This window comes from Dermacentor variabilis, chromosome 3 (assembly GCF_050947875.1).
Source record: "Dermacentor variabilis isolate Ectoservices chromosome 3, ASM5094787v1, whole genome shotgun sequence".
In the NCBI taxonomy this organism is placed as follows: Eukaryota; Metazoa; Arthropoda; class Arachnida; order Ixodida; family Ixodidae; genus Dermacentor; species Dermacentor variabilis.
Window position 1 is genome coordinate 47463313 of NC_134570.1, and position 22709 is coordinate 47486021.

The window sequence follows — 22709 nt, forward strand, 5'->3', positions numbered from 1 at the left end:
CACGGATCCACAGGGCGAGCCTCGTCCTCCACAGCGGCATGCTGACATCAGGAAAGTGTCATGTCGGAGCTACTGCTTCAGCGCCGACAAGTAATCGTAAGGTTGGCTGGCATCGGCGACGAATCTGTAGCAGACGACGCGCTACCGCAGGCGTCGCGTCGTCTGCTTGCGCGCTCTCAACGGAATTGGAGCGCGACGAAGCTGTGCGCGCTTTGGGTTTTTCGTTGCCGTGGGATTGAAAGACGGAAGTGCAAAGCGCCACGCAGTAATCAATAATCCAACCTGTTAACCGCGGCGCGTGATCTGGCTATGCAATTGTCCGTAGGTCATTGACCCGCGCGTTGTACATAGTAGCGCCACACAGGAGTGTATGTATTCCAGGCAGGGCTCATCTTTATCGGCGCGTACGTGGCCTTTGAGGTTGTTTCATCATGTAAAGTGCGTTTCAGGCAGTACGAGTCTTGTTATTACCGCAATACGTAACATTAGTAGCGTAGCGATATTTCTTCAATCAAATATTCAACCGAAGCGAGTAATTCGTTTAAACGCCTCTTCATTATATCTTGCCACAGAAATATGTCTGTATCGGTAATTAGATTTGTAGTCTAGCCATGTTGAAAGCGACTGCAACGGCCAGTATGCCCGCGTAGCTATAGCTCACGCCATGCGAGCTTGATTTACAGGGATCCGGCATATTCAGCGCGTTGACAAAGCCTATACTACTTCTAGAAGGTCGCCATAAGCAGCCTTCCCTTTTCCGCGCGTTTGAATCCGGAAAAACGGAAGCCGGAGAGCCGGCTAGATAACGGGACCGCGACGGGACGCTGTGACGTAACCTCGTTGCCGGGCAACTGGAGTCGCCTTCACTCTCTCGCTTGTTCTTTGCGGCGAGACTTCGCGAGAACTTTGGGTGGCCGAGAACGTGAGATGGGAAGATGGCGAGTCTGTGCCGAATCAAGTGCTTTCTAGCGCCTTCGTCTCTGTCGCTAGGATCCCATATTGCAAGGTAGGAGGTGCCGGGCGGCCTTTAGGCAGCACTGGCGCCAACTCGCCGACTGAGCTGGAGCTAGGCTTGCTGTTGTCACCACAACGAAGTATGGCGGCGGTGTTTTTTTTCTCGCCAGCCCGGACGGGGTGCGATGTGTGCCGCTGCAGAGGTGACCTACCTCCGATTTTCATTGTGCTGTCGCCGCAGCCAGAAAAGGAATCACCAAGTCAGCCCATCCGGTGGCGAAAATAAGCCTTAATTTCTCGAAAGTGCTACCGCAGAAAGACCGGCGGCGGCCTAATAAACACCACCGTCGTAATGACTGGAGGGTTCATTAACACCAGCCTAACGTAACCAGCCGGCGAAATAACTGGAGCGTAACGACGGGGTAAACGGTCGTCCACAAGGCCGTTACCTTGCGCCACTTGCTGACAAAGAAAAATGTTCACTGGTGCCGTAACTTGCGTTACATTTCCTGTAAAAATGGCAGCTGCCGGATGTTTTGAAGAAACGCGATCCGCTCGTCCGTACCACTGAGGTGGCGACACGGGCGACTGGCCTTACCTTCTCGTGACGCTGTTCACGGCTTCGCTAACTCTTCCGTAGCTGAAGTCCCTGTACTCTTCAACTTCATTCGCGATGTGTTTTAGTTCTCGCTTGGCGCCAACGGATGCTATGTTCCTCTGTCCTTGTTTAGGGCGCTGAGTACGAGCTCGTGCCGGCAAGTGAACAGCTCCGAAGGATGGCTGAGCAAGCTGCTGCACGTGCGGAAGATCGAGCCCGGCAAGGATTCCCACTCCCGACTCCTTTCTGACACTGAAGTGGTTTACGAATTGCAGAGTACGCGCCACTTTCAGCATTTATTGATCGCTCGTTACCGACATGTTCCACCGATGCTTGTTTGTTTACATCGTTTTGTTTACGCGCAGTTCACGATGTCAAGCCGGACGGAGTACAGCCGTATCTGAAGGGATAGTGAGTACCTTTTTGACTTCACCGTCTTTTGTTTAACGCGAGTTTTTTAGCCAGTTATAACAGGAACAGAAGGTCAATATGTTGCACAGGTTAAACAGAACGTGCCCGTCAGTCTATGCTCCCTAGGGTTGCGAGCAAATATAGGAGAGAAAGTAACAGCACAGATCCTTATGCATGAAAGCAACCAATCATAAACGACCCACGCCATGGAAGGCGCCATTATACTTGTACTAGCATGAAGAAAAGAAAAATATAACGAGATTTAATGAACATATTTTGAAAGGAACAAAATTGGCTATTATTAGTTTCGAATTTTCTTGTGGAGCACTAGGTCAGCCTGTGTTATGCAATATGAATAAGGTTTCACATACTTAAGCTTACTTATCGACCACACTGCCTACGTCGGTCTAGTGTGACAATTCAATATGTCTTTCTTTTTCGTTTTCTTTTTTTGCAGTGAAAACTACTGCCAACTCCTCCAGAGCAAGGCACCTGATTGCGAGCTGATTGGCAGCTGGCAGGTGGTCATTGGAGATCAGGACCAATACCGTACGTAGTGTGCTGCCTCATTATGTGTTTGTTACACTGGAGTCTCTGCAGTTGGACATCACCGAAAATAAACCGTCCTAGAAAAGATTGCCTACACACATTTTAAGGTGCACTGTCAATTTTAATGAAAACCTGAGTCATTGCTCATAATCTTGAAAAGTTGTTGAACGTTTGATCCTTGCAAATGTTTTTGATATTGTGCCACTAGCGTAGAGAGGAAGGTGCATGTAGTTGTGGCAACACTGATGTTGCTGTATCTCAAGTTGTCCAGCTGCATGCCTTGAGCTTTGACTGACCTACTGTGGTGGCTGACTGGCTGTAACGTTTTGCTGCTTGATTGTGGGTTCATCATCCAGATGCCATGTGACAGAGCGACTGGGTATCGCAGGGCAAAATGCACGTGTGCTTAAAAATTTAGGTGCGCCTTGAAGAACCTCGGGTAGTTGAAGTTATTCAAACCCCTTTCTGCCATTTCATCTGTTTGAAAGGATCTTTCTAACCTAATGCAGCAGTCATGGCAGCTGTAGCAGTCCCTGTGTCCATGCGTTCTGCACATTCCAACAGTGCTGGTTTACTGTGCCTCACCTAACTTTTTGCTGGAGTTTTATAGGCTCACTGAAATTTCATTTGAGGTCTAATCTGCGGCAGCTTTAGCATGACTTTGTTGGCTTGCAATAAATCTGCTTTAGTGTGTCTTGTGGTAGATAACGCCACTAGAATGTACACTAATCTTTCATTACGTCATCGCAAGAAAAAGTTTGAGACGTCTTATCCAGAAAAGTGATACGATATCCTACATGATCACTCCAGAGTTTCTGCAAGTCGGGCTAGGTCCACATTTGATTGTAATGGAGGCATATATTTCCGCACTGTGTCACTTTCTCACCGCATGCACGTGTCACACACACCTAAAGTTGATTGTTGCGGCTTACGCTATGCTTTTCTCTCATTTCTTCTCCACCCAGTTCACATCTGGCGCTTCAAGCAGGGCTGGCGGTCGGCTCACAGTTCAATCAACCTGTGCAACACAGACAATGACCTTGTCACTCTTCAGACAGATGAGTCAAAGTACCTGAGGGCGCGCCAGAACCAGTACATGCTGCCCTTCAGCTTCTGGGGCAACCCAGAGCCAAAACATCATGGGGGCATGTACGAGATACGCTCCTACGTCCTCAAGGTTAGAGTTTACTGCATTGTCGTTTTGTCATTCTCCCATATAATGGTAGCAGTTTTCCTTGAACTGTGTACATTCGAAGAGCTTGAAGGGCTCCAAAATGGTTGCTGGAGGTATGTGCTATTGACAAGTGTTGTCTTGTGAAAAAAAAAGAATAGAAATGTGAAGCAGAGTGTACATTAAATTGCTCTAAATGCTTCCTCCAGTAACATTAGCTTGGAAACATGTACCCTTGTGCATGTGACTATGATGTTACTATAACTGGAACACAGGAGCATTATTTTGCCATACTGCATTTCAGTTGTCTTTCTTTGTCTCACTTATACTAAGAGGCTGACTCTGGTGAAACCAGCACGTTGGCGTGCTTGTGGCAATGATGATTTTCCTGAGTTGCTGATATTTGCTGGAGTGCCATGTGTGATCGTACAAGGTTTGTCCGTAATATAATGAGACTGCCTGTCGCGCTGCACTGCAGTCGCCAGTAGTGTGCTTCTCCAAGGTAGAATTTGTGGTGGGGGTTCTAAGGTAAGTAATGCACCGGGCGGCAGTCGTGTCTGAGCTCTGACGCAGTGAAGATCTGAAGTGGCGCAGAAGCTGTTTTCTAGTTTTGGCCACGACAGAAAACGTCAAAAATGGAGCATTCGCTGGAGCAGCGGTACGCCATTAAATTTTGCTTTCACCTGGGCAAAACCGCTTCCAAGATGTTTGCCTTCGTTAGGAGGCCTACAAAGACGACACCCTGTCAAAGGGCCCGGCCTTTTCGGTGGTTCAGTGAGCTTAAGAACGGATGGGAGACCATTGAAGACATGGAGCAATCTGGACGTCCTTCAACAAATGATTTAGAGAAAAATGTGACTGAAGTAAAAAATCTCCTGGACTCTGACTGTCGTTTGAGTATCAGATTCAATCGCCAAATACCTCAACACATGCTAAACAACAGTTCACCAAATTATTTCTGAAAATTTGAACATGTGGTAGGTTTGTTTGAAGTTGGCGCCAAAAGTGTTGAATGACGAACAAGAACACCACACTCACACCGTCCTCGTCGTGACCACCTACCTGGCCTGTACTGGGGTTGCAACCTTGCCGCAGCCACCGTGCAGGCTCAATGTGAGCCCGGCAAACATTTTCCTGTTCCCAAAGCTCAAAACAAGCCTGAAAGGTCACCGTTTCAACGATGTTCCCACCATCCAACAGGCTGTCACAGAGTCTCTGAAAGAAGTTGCGGCAGCTGACTTCCAGGGAGCCTTTGCAGTGTGGGAATTGCATTTGCAGCGTTGTTTCGACGCCCATGGAGGCTATTTTTAAGAATTTCAATATGTATCGATCGGATAAATAAATTCTTTTTACCAGACCCAGTCTCATTACCTAACGGACAAACCCTGTATGTGCAAGACAGTGATGAAAGGAAGAAAAGAACAGACCATAAAAATAATTGTAACCAAATCAGGAGCCTTATTTTGCTTTTTACATCTTTTCACCATTTGTTGGTACCTAATTTGTCATAATTAACAGTTAACAAAGGGGCCCTGAAGCACTTTTTGAACATAGTAAGAAAACGTTGGCAACCTGTCGTAGAGGCTACTGTGAACTTGTGAGCCAAATATTACTGCATTGCATGCAGCAGGAAATTCACAATTTCGTGTCGAAACAGTGAGACATTGCTTGCTTCTGCTTACGCAATGTTGTCACGCAGCGTAATTGCAAGCAGCTGGACCCACCAAACTACTGGCTGATTTCAGGATCGCAGGAGCATGTAGCATTCTCAGTAATTCATAGTGATTGCTAATTTTGTGTTAAATGATATACGTTCCCGGCTTAACGTTTTTGGCCAAAACGTTAAGCTGGGACGTTAAGTAAATAAGTCTTCCAAAAAGTTTGTCGTCTCTTTCCTGCGTATATATATAATATGTCTGCATTCTCAAAAGGAAAGAAATAATTTTGCCTATGCACTGCCGATATACGCACAATTGCGTGCAGTCTCTATTAAGGAAGGGAAAATCAGACGTCTACCCGTTACGTGTGGCCTCCGAGACAGCAGCGGTGCACTATGTAGCATAGTCTACCGTGGCTGCCATGATGAACCTTTTTGGCGTCTCCGCTATGTAGCTTCCAGCATGCTGGCGAAGACGAAGAGAGAGAAAGCTTCGTATCAGTGCAATAACTACACTTATAGTTGGTGGATTTGAAGAAATTTTGTGGCTTGAGATTCACAAGACTGTGTCCTTTAACAGGTCATTCTATTATTTGTTAGAAAAGTGTTTCAGAGCTCCTTTAAGTCAAATTTTGCTAAAATATATGCCGTCGTGTGAATATGGTGTGAGGATTCTAAAGTGGTGTTTCCACATGCCACTAGTTTTGACATTCTTTCTGGGTGATCAAATTTCTGCTCATAACGAAACTTACCCATGGGTATAGTCTGCCACTCTCTAACCTACATTTCTGTGTCGTATCCATTCAGATACTCTACCTTGTATTGTTTTGTAACAGTGCTGGCGGTAATCGCTACTTTTCCATTCCAGCCAGGAACCATGATTGAGTGGGGCAACAATTGGTAAGTGTGCTGAGCACTTCCCTCCCACACCATTGTTTTTATTCTATGTTGGCACTGCTGTCATAGTACAGAATTAAGTAGTAGTATGCAATAATTTGAAACTTTCGAATAGTGAATCAAATGTAGTGGTTCAACTTTGAAATCGAATAGTCGCTGTTCATAAGTACAAATCTTTCTGAAATACTTCAGAATCATCAACTGTGCTCACTAAAACAAAATTTGAGCAAAAGTAGGACCAATTTTATCCCCTTGGCCATAGTATACATATAATATGCGAAGTCGTATGCTGGAGCAGGCTATATTGCTCAGGGAGCCAGGTTTTACCAGCTTAATCACGATCATTTGCACTCTCCGAAAAGACCTGTGTATGCAAACGAACAACATATTTGTTCCTAATGTTCCATTTGTGCTTTTAAAGGGCCACACAGCACATTTTGGTTATACACTAGAAGCTGTTACGTGCCCTCTAAAGGGTGTTCTACTGCAAGAATTTTTCAAATTAGTTCATTAATAGCAGAGATGGAAATATGGGAAGTGCGGTGAAACTATGATTTCAGGAGGAGAGTGTCACTGCCAACGTAGACACTCTCTCCACTTGCTCCCATCTCGCTTCCACAAGCAAAATGCTTTCCCTGCATTCTCCCATCCCCGAGCTGGAGGATCGCATGACGGATACGTAACGAGCCCTGCATTCCTTTCGTTTCGTGTTTTCTTTCACGTTTTTTGCTGAGTGGCGCACTTCCAGGGACGATCTTGCACGCAAACTTGTGCGTTTGTCTTGTTTTGCACAGTGCATGATATTGTGTGCCCTGCACAAGAGCACCTGATTAGCTGTATAAGTCGGTGCCACAGTCACGACCACTGAGGCAGACGCAAGCGGATCAAAAGCATGATCGTGCATTGGAACCCTGCAGAAAATGGCGGATGGTTTTCTTTTCTCCGCGCGCGACCGCACGAAGTGTGAACAAGCAGACAAAACCAAAGTATGCCACTTTTTCTAGGGCACGGAGTAAAACAGACTCGCAGACATTCGATTTGTAGGTTTTATTATTTCTATAAACTTTAAATTGTCTATTGAAGCAACAGATCAAAGAAATAGCTGATGTTGTCTTAAATAATTCTCAAAGTCGCCTGTCACTGTGAGTGGTGTCACAGCGCTGCAATTTACTTAGGTGCACATGTGTGATTGACGTTGACTGTCCAGCTGGGAGTGCGGCGCTCGTAAGGAGAAGGGCCCTTTAACAAGCAAGGTTCCATAATGTGCGATGTACACAGAGAAACTTGGTAACATTAATGCTAGAATGTCAACATTGTTCTATAATGATGGTGAAAACAGCTGTTTATTGTTCGAAAACTATTTAATTCGATTTGGTTCTGGCGCTATTTGATTTTTATTTGATTTCGTCTGAGAAATTACTGTACTCCACACCTAGAATTGGGAGTACACACAAAAGTTAGGCACGCAGTTGTGATGCACCTTTCTCATTCAAGGTTTAATCTCATGTACCATATGGTTTCAATTTAATTGTGCATCATGCTAATTAATTGTCTATGGTACTCTACAGCTGAGCGCAATATATAGGTGCCAGCCATGTTAGCCAGAGCCCTATAAGGAAGAAAAAAAAAAGCAAAAAAGAATGCAAGGGCTTTGGTTTGAGTCCAGGAACATTTGTGGGAAGTGTCTGTATTAAGTAGAAGCTGTCTCCGGTCCTAGTGCAGCGCACATCTTTTTTGTAGTGGTGCACTTATGTGGTTTATATAGTACTACAAGTACTATATAGTACTACAAGTACTATATAGTAGTTGTAGTACTACTACAACTATAGTACTTACAATACTGTAGTTGCTTCAAGAAGCCAGAGAACCTTGATCTTAAGTGTTTCTTTGACATGCTGAGAGTACTGACAGAAAATTGTGCGATGGACGAACAGTCGAGCCTAGAGCGTTGCTGGCAATTGCTCCCTGCAGGGCCCGAGGCATCACATTCAGAAGAGCCAATGCTGTGGCCGGCTTCTTTTCCCAGATTGGCCAGCTCTACATGGTCCACCATATCTGGAGTGAGTGGATGACTGCTGCTAATACTTCATGTGTAAAATCACCTGCAAAGTGGCTGTAGAGTTGTTTCATGCATTTTTCTTTGCAATTTGATCAGTTAAATATTGTTAGTTGTCTTAATGGTGAGCTGCATTTCTTTTTTTTTTTTTTCAACTTAACTGCAGAACATTTTTTTACAGTACACCTCCGTTAATTCAACTCCAGTTAGTTTGATTTCTTGGTTAATTTCATCCCCACTAAAAATCTTGGCTGGTGCCCATACCTTCTTATGGGCCATAACCTTCATTATTCGGGTGCTAAAATAGGCCCCTGCCGAACAGTCGGAACTTGGCAACCCCATTCATGACATTGATGGCTCCAGCATCTGTCTGGATAGTGCTGAGGGGTAGCAAATGCATCAATAACATAGTATGTTCTACTGAAAGCACCCATTTCTTCCCTATCCTTGGCAGATTTCAAACTGAGAAATGGCAACTCACAATGAATTATTGCTTGCTTACTCAAGTCTAACGCACCGTTTTCCCAAGAAAATTGGTCTGAAGATTGCCTACATGTTGCAATCAGATACGAAACCGACACCGCACTCACAGTGCTAGCAACAGTAACATCTCAGCCAGTGTCATCACCGTTGCCATTACAAGGTGTCAACAAAACAAGTTATCGCCTAGGAGGGAGATGACAATGCGTGACTTTCAGGATTTAATTATGAAAGCTCATCCAAAGGAAAGTTATTTTACATGCTAAGCTACCGGCAGAGTCCCTTGATAGTTATTTCTGGACATGAAACTCCTATTCGCTGGCTTTATATTAGTTCCATGTAAAACCAGCACTAGCTGTTGCCGGTGGTCATTCTTTTTCATATTTTGTTGCTTTCTTGGAGGTCTTCCATTTGTCTATCACTTTATTTTTGTGCACTTAAACTGTACCAGTTAACATTGAAATATAGATAGCTGAACATCTCGAACGCTAACACGAGACCCAGATAAAAAGTAAGCAAATAATTATGGCATACGGCTGCCGTCTCCTTTAAGCAGGAGAGAGATGGTGTGAATTTGCATGCGCTTTGTTGCTTGACACATCAGAGTCCAACTTGCTGCATACAATGATTGGGACACATGAAACGGGCGAGCATGCAGAGCATAAGCTCCCCATACAAGTGACCAGGGTGTCTACCAACCGGGAAAACCGGGAATTCTCAGAGATTTTGAAGTCTGGAAATAGTCAGGGAAAACTCTGGAAATTTGTGCTTCTATCAGGGAAAATTAGCTGTAATGTTATGGAAAGGTAACGAAGCTAGCGCTAATTCTGGCTCAAGTAACAGAGGAATTGTAACAAATCGTCTTTGATGCCGTGTCATTGCCTGGAGGAGTTGCCAATGTACAGTCAACAACTGATTTTCTGGATGCTAGATTTTTGGGACATGCCCAATAATTTGGACGGTTACGCAGCACCACCACGTGACCCATAGAGTCAGTGCATAAGAACGTATGAAATTTCGGACACAAGAACCCTTTGCCGTGACCGCAGTTCTGAAATGGCATTAATCAAGTCACCGTAGCCGCCACCGCGGCAACGCTACGTCTAGCTACTTCAATGTTCGCTACTGTTAACAATTTGCTGCTGTTAGGTGCTGACTCAGTCTTTGTAATCCTCGCAAATGGCTTCGAAGCTTGGAAAGCAAGACGCGTTGAATTATGCAGGTTTCTGAAGAAAAGCTTCGCCTCAATGCAGAAATGTTACACGGTGAAGCATATGTGAAGTATTGCGGTGAAGCTTAACAAGTGTAAGAAGGAGCAATTGTCACGGGACCCAGTATGTATTCCTTAATTATACACGCATGTAGCCGCCATCACCTGTCCCAACACGAGCACAGTTATGCCTAATAAGTGTACTGGCAGGCCTTCAGAGCGTTTGCAGATGTGCCTGTGGCGATTTGAGCCTTTAAGGGCAGTAAAAGACATGCATTCATTTTTTCGAACTTCCCCATTTTTCGGATGTTTTCGCGACCCCTAGAGAGTCCGAAAAACCGTACTTTCACTGTACAACTGACCAAGAGGATGCTTCAAATGGTCCATGGGGCGAATGCACGGTGGAAGGAGGACAAGAACAGAAAGGATCAACGCATTGAAGAATGAACGGGAAAGGAAGTGTGCCACCGCTTCTTTGAAGGAGCTTGAGCTCAAAGAGCAAGGTGTTGTCTTACACCGAAATGCAGATGTCCCTCATCTAAACCAAAATATACTCTTTAAAGCAGTGAAATGCAACACTGAGGCATTGTGTGTAGACTGAGAGTACGTCAGGACAGTTGGGGTTGACTTTCCAGCTGATGGGAAAGAATCTTACTTGTGACAAAGTTCGGGCCTCATACCAATGAGATTGCTATCACTTTTCCAATATTGGAAAATATTTACTTCTGTATGCTCGGCATGCATCTCTTTTTATTTGTATTTGAAAATGTTCATCTGAATTTGCAAAGGGCTTTACCATTTCTTTTTGAAGTTATTTGATTTGCTTTGTATTTTACTAACCCATTCCTTCTGTTTTCCTTTGAATAAAATAAACACTACACCTTATTATTCAAACTGAATTAAGTCGATTCTTTTAAGATTTTTTAGAAAACATGTTTACTAGAGAATGGCATCATCAAGTGACATTGTTCAACAAGGTTCTGTATCATTCAGGAAATTTTGCAAAGACAATCAAGGAAAACCTAGAAGATTCAGGGAAATGTGGAAATGTCAGCTTGGTAGACATCCTGAATGACGGGCCTGCATACGCGCTCGGAATATACTTCATATTTTTGGGGAAAGAAAAAGAAAAAAAAAGAGCTGCTTTGCATAATCTTCTTTCATTTGACACAAAGAATCTCAATAAAAGCACATCTATTATACATGTGCCGAACTTTGTCCAATGGCGTGCTGTCCGCAGTGTTGCGTGTCGCATCAGCTGACAACTGCTGATCGCTGGATGATCGCGGGAGCTGGTAGGCTTAGCTTGTTGTTGGGTCCACGGCCGATAGCATTTGCAATCCTGCTTTGGCTAAAAGATTCATTAAAAGATTCTCGTACAAGAAACTAATAAGCTATTACATTATTTCCACTAATCTAGTCAAGTAAGTCTATTACAACCGAACCCACTTATAACGATCCCAGATGTAACAATCTGTTGGTTATAATGACCACATTTCAGCGAACTTACAATTTTCTGACCCTCCCTATGGAAACTGCTTCTGGTTATAAAGAATGTTTTCTAAATTGGTGTACTGCTACAACAAACGCTTTGAAACCCGGTCACGGTAAGAAGGCATTAGAAAGTGCCAAAGCATGGACTCACGACCTGACTGGGCACAAGGCAGCGCGCGCCGCCCTATAGTCCAACAACAATGATAATAAGACCTGTAAGATGAGCAAGTGACTACCTCGCACAGATTTCAGAAGCCGCGAAGAAGGTCACGCATGGTCACGCATTTTCAAGACATGGAGGTGTGCCATGCACAGGATAAACAGCACGGCGCGGGATGTGTGCCGGTGCATTATCGGGTGCCACTGCAGTGTCACCTTCGTTTTTGCACAATTATCCATGCGGCATCGTGTGCATTACGCCTGTTTTGATGATTTGGAACAACCATCTATGTTTTTCCACCATGGGAACAATGGCCGCTCAAGCATTCCTGTCGATGTGGCCCTACGCGGCCTGAGTCAGCGAGAACGCTGCCGCCATGCAATGTTGCGAAGGATTGCCGGTTACTACGCTGTTATCAGGAGATCGGGGTTCGACAGTGTTTTGTTTACGTGTTGCCGATTGCTAATAACCATTGGCGGTGACGTTTTACCTTTCGAACATCGCGTTCACTTTTTTCGCCCAAGGCGACATTGATAACATAATTTTACACTCTTGTGTGGCTGACAAGCAGTCATATTGCTGACAACCTTCACAGAATGGCAGCATGCCATAGTAATTTTCGAAGTTTATACTTCCAGCCAACTAGAACGCTTCACTCTAGTTTGCGAAATACTGTCTAGTGCCGCTGGTAGTAAAATATATCACTAGCTCTCGAATAAAAAATGGCAGCTGCAGTTTCTGAATGACTAGTGATCGGAACCTGCCGCTGTTTTGAAAGCACTACAGGATTCCACGTTTCATTTTTAGATGGTCATTTTTAATGGAAGTTTGCAGCTGAGTGCGGGATCGCACCAGGAATAATAATGACACTGAAAATCTAGTTTTGGAGTGAAGTTCTACCCAATTGTAAACTGCTGATGCTAGCTTTAGCGCAGTGAACTTTCACATGTATCTAAGGGCGAGTGCATATATAATGAACTACTGATAAAACGACCATATTTTGTTCAACTACCGTTGTAAACAAGTTCGACTGTAGTGTATTAGTCTAATAGCTCTATTGGTGTATTGATTTGAAAGTGAGTGTTGCATTTGCAGCATTGATCCTCAAACTGATAGCACTAATAGGCCTATATACAGGATGTCCCATGCAGCTGGACAGAACCAAGGTGATATTGTTTGCTGTAGCTTGTAGATACTCAGGTTATTTTTTACATTCTGCCTATTTACATAATTAGTCTCAACCAATGAATCAAGTTCTTGCATTTAGTTGCAAAGTGTCAATGTGAAAATTGTAAAGCAACATGAAAAACTCTCAATACAGCTTTCAGTTGCCCAATATGTGCTACATAAAAGTATTTTTAAGAGCGTGAAAGAAGCCCATGCACGTGAAGCGCGTCGAGCGGCCAGTTGCGCGGAAATTTTGTGTGTATCCGCAGGCTTCTTTTATGCTTCTTTCAAATAATGAAATTGATAGGGAAAGCGAAAAAGCTTGTTGTGAAAGTTCTATTCTCACAAAATGGGGCAGCACAGACAAGGAAGGGGCCTGAAACAAAACTTTATTTCCAAAATTCTGTAAGCCTGCTTTGGCAAGCCTTACCATGCAGTAACTTTATGATGTTGCCTTCATAACGTAGCAAGTGCTAGTCCATTGTGACGTCGTCTTCATGCGTGCCTAAGAATTGTTGAATTGTGTCAAAGGTGCCTAGCACATCCCGCAAGTTTGTCGTCTTCTGCTCACATTCTGTACCCAGGTCTTCGTTATTGTCGGTTTCATACACACAGCTGATGACATCTTTGTTGGTCGTCTCATGGACAACCATGTCTTCATCCAGCAAACGAAATTATCGCTACTGAGTCCATCTGGAACTGCATTGTGAACGATGGCACAAAGCGGTGACATCATTGGCTCATTATCTGCCTGTTTGGGCAAGTTTTCATACAGCAAAGCCGAATTTGCATATCATGCCCATTGGATGGCATCGTAACCCAGTTATACTTCAAGCAGTTCCCAATCATTGCCAAAGGCATGGTATCCCCTGCTGCTCAAGAACCATTAACAAGTCCATGTTGGAAAGACGCTTGAACTGCAAATTGGACAGCAGACGCTAAATGAAGTTTTCTTTCTTTATTCACCCACCGTGGTTGCTTAGTGACTATGGTGTTTGGTAGCTAAGCACGAGGCCACAGAATCGAATCGTGGCCATGGCGACCACATTTCAATGGGAGCGAAATACAAAAACGTATGTGTACTTAGACTTATGTGCATGCTAAAGAACCCTAGGTGGTCCAAATTTCAGATAATCAGATCGTGGTTTTGTCACATAAAAGCACCATTATTTAATCTTTCTATATGCACACTTCACATGCGATGAGTGTTGCAACTGTCCGAAAAAGGGCACACTAACCAGTTTGTCATTCATATGTTTGCATTGAATGCCTCCAGCTTACTGGCAAGCCCTGGCCAACTGCAACTTGCCATTAGCGTTGTACTGAATTTCACTGTGCAAGTTCCTGACTGCTTCCTAACACCTTTTTTCAGCGTATAAGGACCTCCAGGCGCGGAAGGATATTCGTGAAGATAACTGGAGGAAACCTGGTTGGGATGAATGTGTCGCTTACACAGGTAAGGCACCCAATTTGTACACATAAGAATTGAACAGTACTGATGTGTAGGTTCGTTGTGCAGGTGTACTAGTAAAGAAATATTATGAAACAATTATATTTGTCTCTAGCTGCACTAGGTGCCCTTAATCCATGTGCTCACCCAATTTGTCGCTGTGCTAAATCCATATTCATCTGAGGGAGATTTGGTGGTAAGGTTCAATTGCTAAGCGTAGGTTCAACAAGGTAGATTCATTTCTCAAGGCATTCTTAGGTTTCTTGAGAAATAAGTGATTGGAATTGCACCGTGTTTATCAACAAAGACGGCAGAGATCTTGTTTCTCTACAACAGATTATCACTTTTTCAGGACAAAATTTGTTTTTGTTTGTGAAAACGAGCAGTGTACTAGCAAGTGGTCCCTCCAGGGTGCCTACCAACCGGGAAAATTGGGAATTCTCAGGGATTTTGAATAGTCTGGAAATACTCGGGGAATTTGTGTTTCTATCAGGAAAAATTAGCTGTAACTTTATTGAAAGGGAACAAAAGTCGCAGTTATGCTGGCTCATTTCTTAGACAGAAATCCTAAAGAATCATCTTTGACACCATATCATCGGCTGGGGGAGCTGCCAGTATACAGTCAACAACCGACTTTCTGCACGCTCGATCATTCGGACGGCTTCGCGGCACCACCATGTACCCCATAGAGTCAGTGTGTAAGAACGTCTGAAGTTTCGGACGCAAGAACCCTGCGCCGTCCGATTTTCCAAACTTTTGCCATGGCAGAAGGTCCAAAATGGCATTAATCAAAGCACTACCCCCACCATTTGGATTACCTTGCCACCTTGAACTGCTGCTCTCTCATCAGATCCGCAGGCAGCCATAGCCACCACCGTGGCAATGCTAGGCCTAGCTGCTTCGAAGTTCGCTGTTAAGCTTCTTACCGTTCTGTGCCGTGTTTTTCATTGAAAGAATTCACCACTGTCAGCAATGGCACCGACTCCGTCTTTGTGGTCCTCGGGACTGGCTTCGTAGCGCGGAAACCACGGCGCATTGTATAATGTCGGCTCCCGAAAGTCAGCTTCGCCTCAATATAGAAATGCTAGCGGGGAAGCATGCGCACTACTATTGCGGTGAAGCATAAGTGTGGGAGTGGACAATGCTTATAGGACAAAGTATGTATTCCGTATTTATACACACATGCACCCGCCATCAACTGTCCCAGCACGAGCACCGATATGCCTAATAAGTGTACCGGCACGCCTTCAGAGCTTTTTTGGATGTGCCTGTGGCAATTTGAGCCCTTAAGTGCAGTAAAAGACATGCATTCATTTTTTCTAACTTCCCGATTTTTCATATGTTTTCGCGGCCCCTAGGGACACCGAAAAATCATACATTTACTGTCCAACTGGCTAAGAGGATGCTTCAAATGGCCCGTGGGGGGAACGCGTGGCGGGAGGAAGACGAGAAAGAAAGGACCTGCATGTTGAGGAATGAACGGGAAAGGAAGTGGGCCACCGCTTCTTTGAAGGGGCTTGAGCTTAAAAAGAAACAAAGGGTTGGCTTACGCCGAGATGCAGGCGTCCCTCTATCCGTGCCAAAATAAACTCTTTAAAGCAGTGAAATGCAACACTAAGGCATCATGCGCGGGCTGAGAGTGTGTAAGGACACATCTTACTTTTGGTAACAGTGCAAAGGGACACGGACAAAATGAAGAAACGACTACACAGGCTCCCTTGTTGTCGTGTTTCTTTGATTTGTCTGTGTCCCTTTGTGCTGTTACCAAAAGTGTGAGGAATCCTAACCAACTTGCCCACCTTGCTGTCTTGCTTCAGCTTATGTCAGGATAGTTGAGGTGGACTTACCGGCTGTTTAATTTAATTTAATTATGTGGTTTTACGTGCCAAAACCACTTTCTGATTATGAGGCATGCCGTAATGGAGGACTCCGGAAATTTCGACCACCTGGGGTTCTTTAACGTGCACCTAAATCTAAGCACATGGGTGTTGTCGCATTTCGCCCCCATCGATATACGGCCGCCGTGGCTGGGATTCTATCCCGTGACCTCGTGCTCAGCAGCCCAACACCATAGCCACTGAGCAACCACGGCGGGTTTACCAGCTGTTGAGAGAGAATCTCACTTGCAACAAAGTTCGGGCATCATACCAATGAGGTTGCTTATTAGTTGTTAGAAATAGCTCATATTCAAAAATATTTGCTTCTATATGCATCTCCTTTTTATTCATATTTGAGAATGTTCTACTTAATCTGCATTGGGTTTCACCATTTTTTTAACGATATTTTATTCGCTGTGCATTTTATAATCCCTCCCTTCTCTTTTCTTTTTGAATAAAATAAACACAACTCCTTACTATTCAGACTGGATTAATTCATTTTTAAAAACTTTTTTAACATGCTTTCTAGAGAGTTTCTAAGAAAGCCCATCTTGACCTAAAACAAAAACTTAGGGAAGACCTGGAAAGCTTGGAGAATTTGGAAATGTCAACTTCGTAGACACCCTGTCCCTCCCCCTCCCCATGTTGCTTATTTTATCGGTAATGTTAAAGGGGACCACCCCCCATTGGGCTTGGTGAAAAAAAAAAGAAAACACAGTCTGCGGTTAGCACATGCTGCTCTGAACATCTCAGCCAAATTTTGTAGTGGTGCACAGCGCGTGTATCTCACAAGCAGATTGCGAAGTCACTTTCTCTCAATCGCCCTTTTCAGCAGAAGCCTGCTCCTCACTCTTTTCTGGGCACTTTATTTCATAATATAGCTGATTCTCATACGTAGCTGCTGTTGGCCAATAGCTGACATCAATCGAGAAGGGTATTCGGGTCAGTGTGCTTTTTGCCACTGCTATTGTGTACATCTAGTGACAATTGCCAATAACTCCGCATCTGCTGAATGCACTGAACAACCTCTTATGGCAAAGTATTTCTGAAATAATTTAATTTTAACTTCAAATGCATTTCTCGACTTCTGTAAAAAGTTATTCAAGGCCCCTCTAATGCCTTCAGACTTGGTCACACAGAAGTTTGTAGCAGCGCTCCCTGCTAGCTTCTTCAAATAGCACAAATGAGTTAAAAGCTTTTTGCACTTTTTCTTTCAATAGCTGGGAGCTGTTGTAATGGGAAGTGGTCAGTAAAGCCACAAAACATTGATAAAAAAAAGTCTATGTCAGCTGGTAGTCTGTGGGCTCCTCTAATGTCATTTAGTTTGAGCAAGCATAACAATAGAAGCAAATTGGTGACTCTTTTGTTAGTATGCATGTTCAATACTTGGTGAGCTAATCTAGTTAGCATGGCCTCAAGGACTCGACCATGTTTCAGAGATATAACAAGACCTTGATTGTTACTAGCAGCAGTAGATTGAAGGGGCGTCCACTAGACATCCAGCATTCATCCACAAGCACATGTGTACTTAACGCAAGTTGCATCTGCTGTTGATTTACAATTGGCTTCTAACTTCTACTGCCATTTTCTTCCCCTGCCTTTGTTGTCTGCTTCCAGTTCCTCTGATTCGGGAGATGCGGTCAAGATGGATGCGGCCCACTGATTTTTCGCCACTGAAGTAGAGAGCAAGCGTAGGCTGGATTGAGGTGCAGAGGAAGACTGCAGGACTAGGAGTGGAATAGGACTTCACCTGTTAACCGTTATGACTTTTTAAAATCGATTCCTATTTTTTTTTATATCCCTAGTTTATGTTTTCTGAAGCATTTCACTGTCGTAAAGTATAACATGCGAAGGATCGACGGAGTTATATGCCATTTTTTTGCTGTTTGATTATTTTAACCATTTTTTTCCTGTTTGATTATTTTAGCTAACTTTCTTTCCAAGCTCACTTTATTCTTGTTTATGTTTCGAGCTGGGGAAAACGCCTTATTGGTGTATATTGCAGAACTTGTTGCCCAGAGTTTTTTACTCTGTGAAAAGTCTGTTGCTTAGCAGTGTGAGTGTGCATTTGCGCCACACGCTAATGAGAAAATGCGAATATATTTTTTATGTTACCGACTTGGCTAGCCTTGTGCAACTGCTGTAATTGTGCGACGTTATATTTAGCTCAGCAGCTAAGGCTGAGCACAGACTGAGGTTTGTTGAATCAAAGAGCAAGAAAAAAAAAAAAAGGCTGCTGGGACAGAGTGTTCTTGTAAATAATGTGTAGAGATATACAGTGTTAGTTTATAAATAAACTGCCCTGCAGACGACTGATGCATCGTTATTGTGACTCCTTGTTCTCTTTTTTGCATACCCTTTTGATATATATATATATATATATATATATATATATATATATATATATAACCGTTCATTAGGCACCGCGTAATGGTTTTAATTTCGCCGTTTGTCCCTTGTTTTTTTTTTTTGTGCTTGATGTACCAAAGACTGTCTGCGCGATCTTAGCCCTAGTGATGTTGGTTTTAGATAATGAAATGTCACGAGAATTAGGCCTCCCTGTAAGAGAAATGGGTGTTCATGCCCGTCTAAAACTTGGCAGAGGCGCTAACTGTCTTCCTTAGTCCGCTGAAAATGTGCTTGGAAGAAACGCATTTTAGACGCAAGGAACATGGCGTCGCGGCGGGCGCGTTGAGGGTCGGGTGCGGAGCGCGCTTACGCCGGCCGAGCTTTATACAAACGGCATTCTGCCTCTATATATACACCAGCACCCACGTAGAATGGAAGGAAGGCAGAGAAAGTGGGTCCTCCCGACGCCCGGTTTTGGGAGTGGGCGGCACGGAATTACATGCGAAGGGCCGCCAATGGCTCCGTCCCAGGTTTTTGTTTTGCTTCTTGAGAGGAGGCGACCTCTGGCGGACTTTTTTGGAAGCTTGCCGCCGCCTCCCGCTCCTTCGCCCGGAGCAGACGACGCGGTCTTCCGTGTGCCGCAGACGACGTGTTCGCGGCCGTGCGTTGTCGCATCTGCTGCTGCAGCGCGGCATTTGCGACTTTTTCTGTGCACGGTCGAAGTGTGGATTTTCTCCTTTTTCTTTTATAGTTTTTCTATTATCTCTTGTTCCTGGGAGGAAGCTTGTTCTGTGGCGATTTTTTTTTCTTCTACCTGAACTCGCGGTGCTGACGGCCTCAAGATGATGGAAGGAACGCTTTCCGAGTATGCCTTCTATTTACTCTTTCCGTGTTCCCTGCTCGTCGGACTGCTCTGTTTGGCCAAGCACATCATTCGAAGGACCGAATTCTTCCACAGCGACGACTCTCTCGAAGGAAAGACCATTGTTGTGACAGGTAAGTCGTACTAGGAAGTTCCTGGCACGTAGCATCATCTGGGATTTTGTACATCATTGTGCTTGGCGAAGAATAACCGAGGCGAGCTCAATGCTACAGCTTGGAAACGCTGAAGATTTAGCTAAGCGCTGTAAACGTTAAGTTGCACAAGTTGTGTAGATATGTGTAAAAGAAGGCTTTGAATTCTTAATGAATAAAGGGAAAAAGAAAGGTGGGAAAGGCATTCCCATCCTTGAGGGCGACTTGCTGCAAGAAAAAAGATGTTCCAGACTAAGCGTTCGTATATCCACGTAACTTCGCTGTTGTTAAGCTTTCACCTACTCTTGTTGCATTTCGTAGTCTTAACGTTGTGAACATAGCCCTGTTAGGTTGTCTTCCGGTACACTCAAGAATACGAGAGAGTGTAAAAAAGAACGACCTTGCATAAGTCGGTTTTATCGGTGGCTATGGCATTGGTTTCATGAGAGTTTTCGCGAGGAGGTGTCTGCTGTTCCAACATTTTAGCGTATAGTCGGCCATCTCTTGCTAGCTGCGCGCGAAAGCATTTTGCAAAAGTTGCTTATAACCACAACTGTTATGTTTGTGCAATATTTACTTCTTACGGAGGCTGTCTTGTAACATACGCAGACATATGCAGTCTCGGAGGTTCTTTGGGACGATTAGTGTTTTCGTCATAGTCCTTATTTTGTTTAAGCGAAATTTTAGAGTTAAGATGAAGTCGCTCTTACAATGACTACATTATATTAATCATTCTAATGAGGCTGCGCATGGAATATATAAAGGTGCACGTAGAATTCTACAAAAAAAAAAAAAAAACGCGCGCTTGGTGAACATCTAGGCCTTTCCTGTACATAGTTTTGCAGGACCGTAAACAACCACCACCAAAGACGAACCTGTAAACAGTATTAGCAAACTACTGTTGCCTTCGAAAGCTTTAAGACTGCAAAAAGTGTGAAAATATCAAATTCATACTCTCGCTAGAATTAAGTAGATTTATCCGCAATATCGGTTTATGCGAAGCTTTTCGCAGTCACGGTCGCATTTGTACCGGTTTACTCGAAGTGCAGTGGTGCCGGTATTACGATATGCGAAGTGCGGGATATCACTAGCACACGCGACCACACTGTGCAGCATACGCAGGGACCCTTTACTTTCTTATCTTCCTGGAGCGACAAAGAGCGCTGCGATGGTAACTCCACCAAATGATGGCAGCTGCTTAGGCCTAACTGTATCACGCGATGATAGCCAAGAGCTGCTCGCGGGCGTCAGCAGAATATCTGCGCTGGCTTGTCCACTATATCGAGCGTGGGCGCGTTTCAGCATACGTTTTACAAGCTCCCGCGCTCTCGGAGTGTGGGTCCCGCCCTACTTTTACTCTTTTAGAGCCTTTGCTTTTGACGAAATACCGTTTATAACGAAGTACAGCTCTCGTATCGATGACTTCGTTAGAACGAGGGCTTGTTGTATGCGGCGGCCTAAAAGCGTGGTCGGTAGTATAGTACACATTTGGACGAGACATACCGTTTTGGACGAGAATCGCCTGCATGTAGAGCACGCACGACATGCGTTCTTACAAAATAGAGCTTTAGGCTAGGGTACGCAAGGCGCACCCAAGCGTTAGTGGGCGCAAACCGCCTGGCGTGCAAGAGAAATCAAAGCGAGCACAAAAGAGCGCGAAGGGCCCGCAATAGAGTTTGCGTACCCCACGCTTGGGTGTGGCTTGCGTCCATTATCCTAAAACTCTCTATTATTGTAACATATGCACTCTTGAAGACTATATATATTTATGGGCCGCAAAAGAATTTATATTTTCTGTTTAAGCTTCACGATGAAGGCTGAGCGGCTCGTAGTACTTGAATTCCCTTCGCCGTGGCTAAAACTCCGACACATTCGAGTGGTTATACACCAACCTCCTTCGGGTCCGGCTATTAGTTGCAAAGGGTCTAAGTTCCGTTGTTCTTGCCTTCCGGACGTTCTAACGTTATTTTCGAGGCCATAACCTTTATATAGCGAAGAATGCTGCAAAACAAGTCGACACTTCCGTTGCTGTTACGCGCAGCCACATTGTTTCGGCGGCTTCCTGCACAGATTTACGACGCTATCAGTCTCGGCCTCCTCGCGTCGTGGACAGCGAACCGTGCCAAGCGGATCGTTGCAGATGTGGCGGCGTGTATATCTGGCCTGCGAGAACCGCGCGGCTGCAGTCCGACGTCCAGAGACACCGTTTTGCCAGGCGTCGAAAACGAGTGGCCTTGACCGGCTGTTTTCGCCATTGTTTCCGACTCCGGTTAAGGGTGCGTAAACGCGCAAGAGGCCCTGCGCGTGTGCTTTTCTCAGAGCCGATTCTCGCCCAAAGTGTGCGCGTGTGCGTGCGTGTGTGTGGTGCCTGGATAGCGTATGGGGCCGCCCTCGGTAGCACGGTGGGAGCGGGGGAGTCCGGGCGGACACATTTAGCAGCGGTGAGCTAGTCCCCGGCGGGTTTAAGTTTCAACTTCCCGACGGCGGGGGTCTATTTCGGGTCGGCTCGCGAGCCCGTGGAGCGAGGGCTCCGAAGCAGCGTCCAAAGCGGCATTGCCGAGGCGGTCGCCGGTGGTGCGAGCTTGCAGACGTGAGCACGAGTGTATATACAGAGCAGAGAACGCTGGATGTGTACAGTGCACCTGATGGTAAACCAGCGGTATCGTTAACGGTTCGTGTTCAGTGCCCTTACACAACGCTGCGTAATGTCTGCGGGACAGGACGCGCAGAGAGACGATGCGAAAAATCCGAAAGTGCGCTTCTCTGCACACCTCGCGATATATCTAACGAAGATGTATAGAACCTGAAGCTATAGTTGCAAGCGGGTAGAAGAGACACGTGATAATCTTGAAGCCTGCTCATAAAAAGAAAACAGCAACAACAACAAGGAATTGTGGGAAAAGAGCCCAAGCACGTGATGACGAGTCGTCGCGGCTGCGCTGGCCTCATCGTCTGCTTTCGCGCATCTGCTTGTCTACACTGCGCCACTCGGAAGTCGTAACGCGCGGCTAATAGTTCGAAGGTTTCGGAGCTACGTAACGGCAATGTTCAATGTTTCCAGGTGTCGAGGCCGAGAGTTAAAGGCATTAAATGCGGCGAGCAGAAAGGCGATTAACGGCAGGCACGGGCTGCAGCGAAAGGGGCATCATAATGAAGGCGCGTTACCGTGGCAGACAAAATGCCACCATCCGAGCGTCGTCGCCTGTTCCTCCCAC

The 22709-nt window shown here is 45.0% G+C and overlaps 2 protein-coding genes across 2 annotated transcripts in view; both read left to right on the plus strand.

Moving 5' to 3' along the window:
• Positions 1-853: 853 nt before the first annotated feature.
• Positions 854-18457, plus strand: Nipsnap (protein nipsnap). Its single transcript, XM_075684957.1, has 9 exons — positions 854-1006; positions 1686-1828; positions 1918-1963; positions 2421-2512; positions 3478-3689; positions 6209-6240; positions 8209-8297; positions 14177-14260; positions 17749-18457. The coding sequence occupies exons 1-9, from the start codon at positions 936-938 to the stop codon at positions 17811-17813; spliced, it is 834 nt and encodes a 277-aa protein (XP_075541072.1). The 5' UTR covers positions 854-935; the 3' UTR covers positions 17814-18457.
• A 631-nt stretch (positions 18458-19088) lies between these two features.
• The window catches only part of LOC142575533 (retinol dehydrogenase 13-like), a 47754-nt gene continuing 44133 nt past the window's right edge, over positions 19089-22709 (plus strand). The window contains exon 1 of the mRNA XM_075684958.1: positions 19089-19476. Within this exon, the coding sequence (XP_075541073.1) occupies positions 19323-19476 (154 nt within the window). The 5' untranslated portion in view covers positions 19089-19322. The remainder of the gene's footprint in view (positions 19477-22709) is intronic.

Excerpts from the sequence above, each read along its gene's own strand:
- Nipsnap (XM_075684957.1), top strand. The coding sequence starts at position 936 with ATGGCGAGTCTGTGCCGAATCAAGTGCTTTCTAGCGCCTTCGTCTCTG. Across the intron at positions 8,298-14,176 it reads CATGGTCCACCATATCTGGA|CGTATAAGGACCTCCAGGCG; the intron begins GTGAGTGGATGA and ends ACCTTTTTTCAG. Across the intron at positions 14,261-17,748 it reads TGAATGTGTCGCTTACACAG|TTCCTCTGATTCGGGAGATG; the intron begins GTAAGGCACCCA and ends GTCTGCTTCCAG.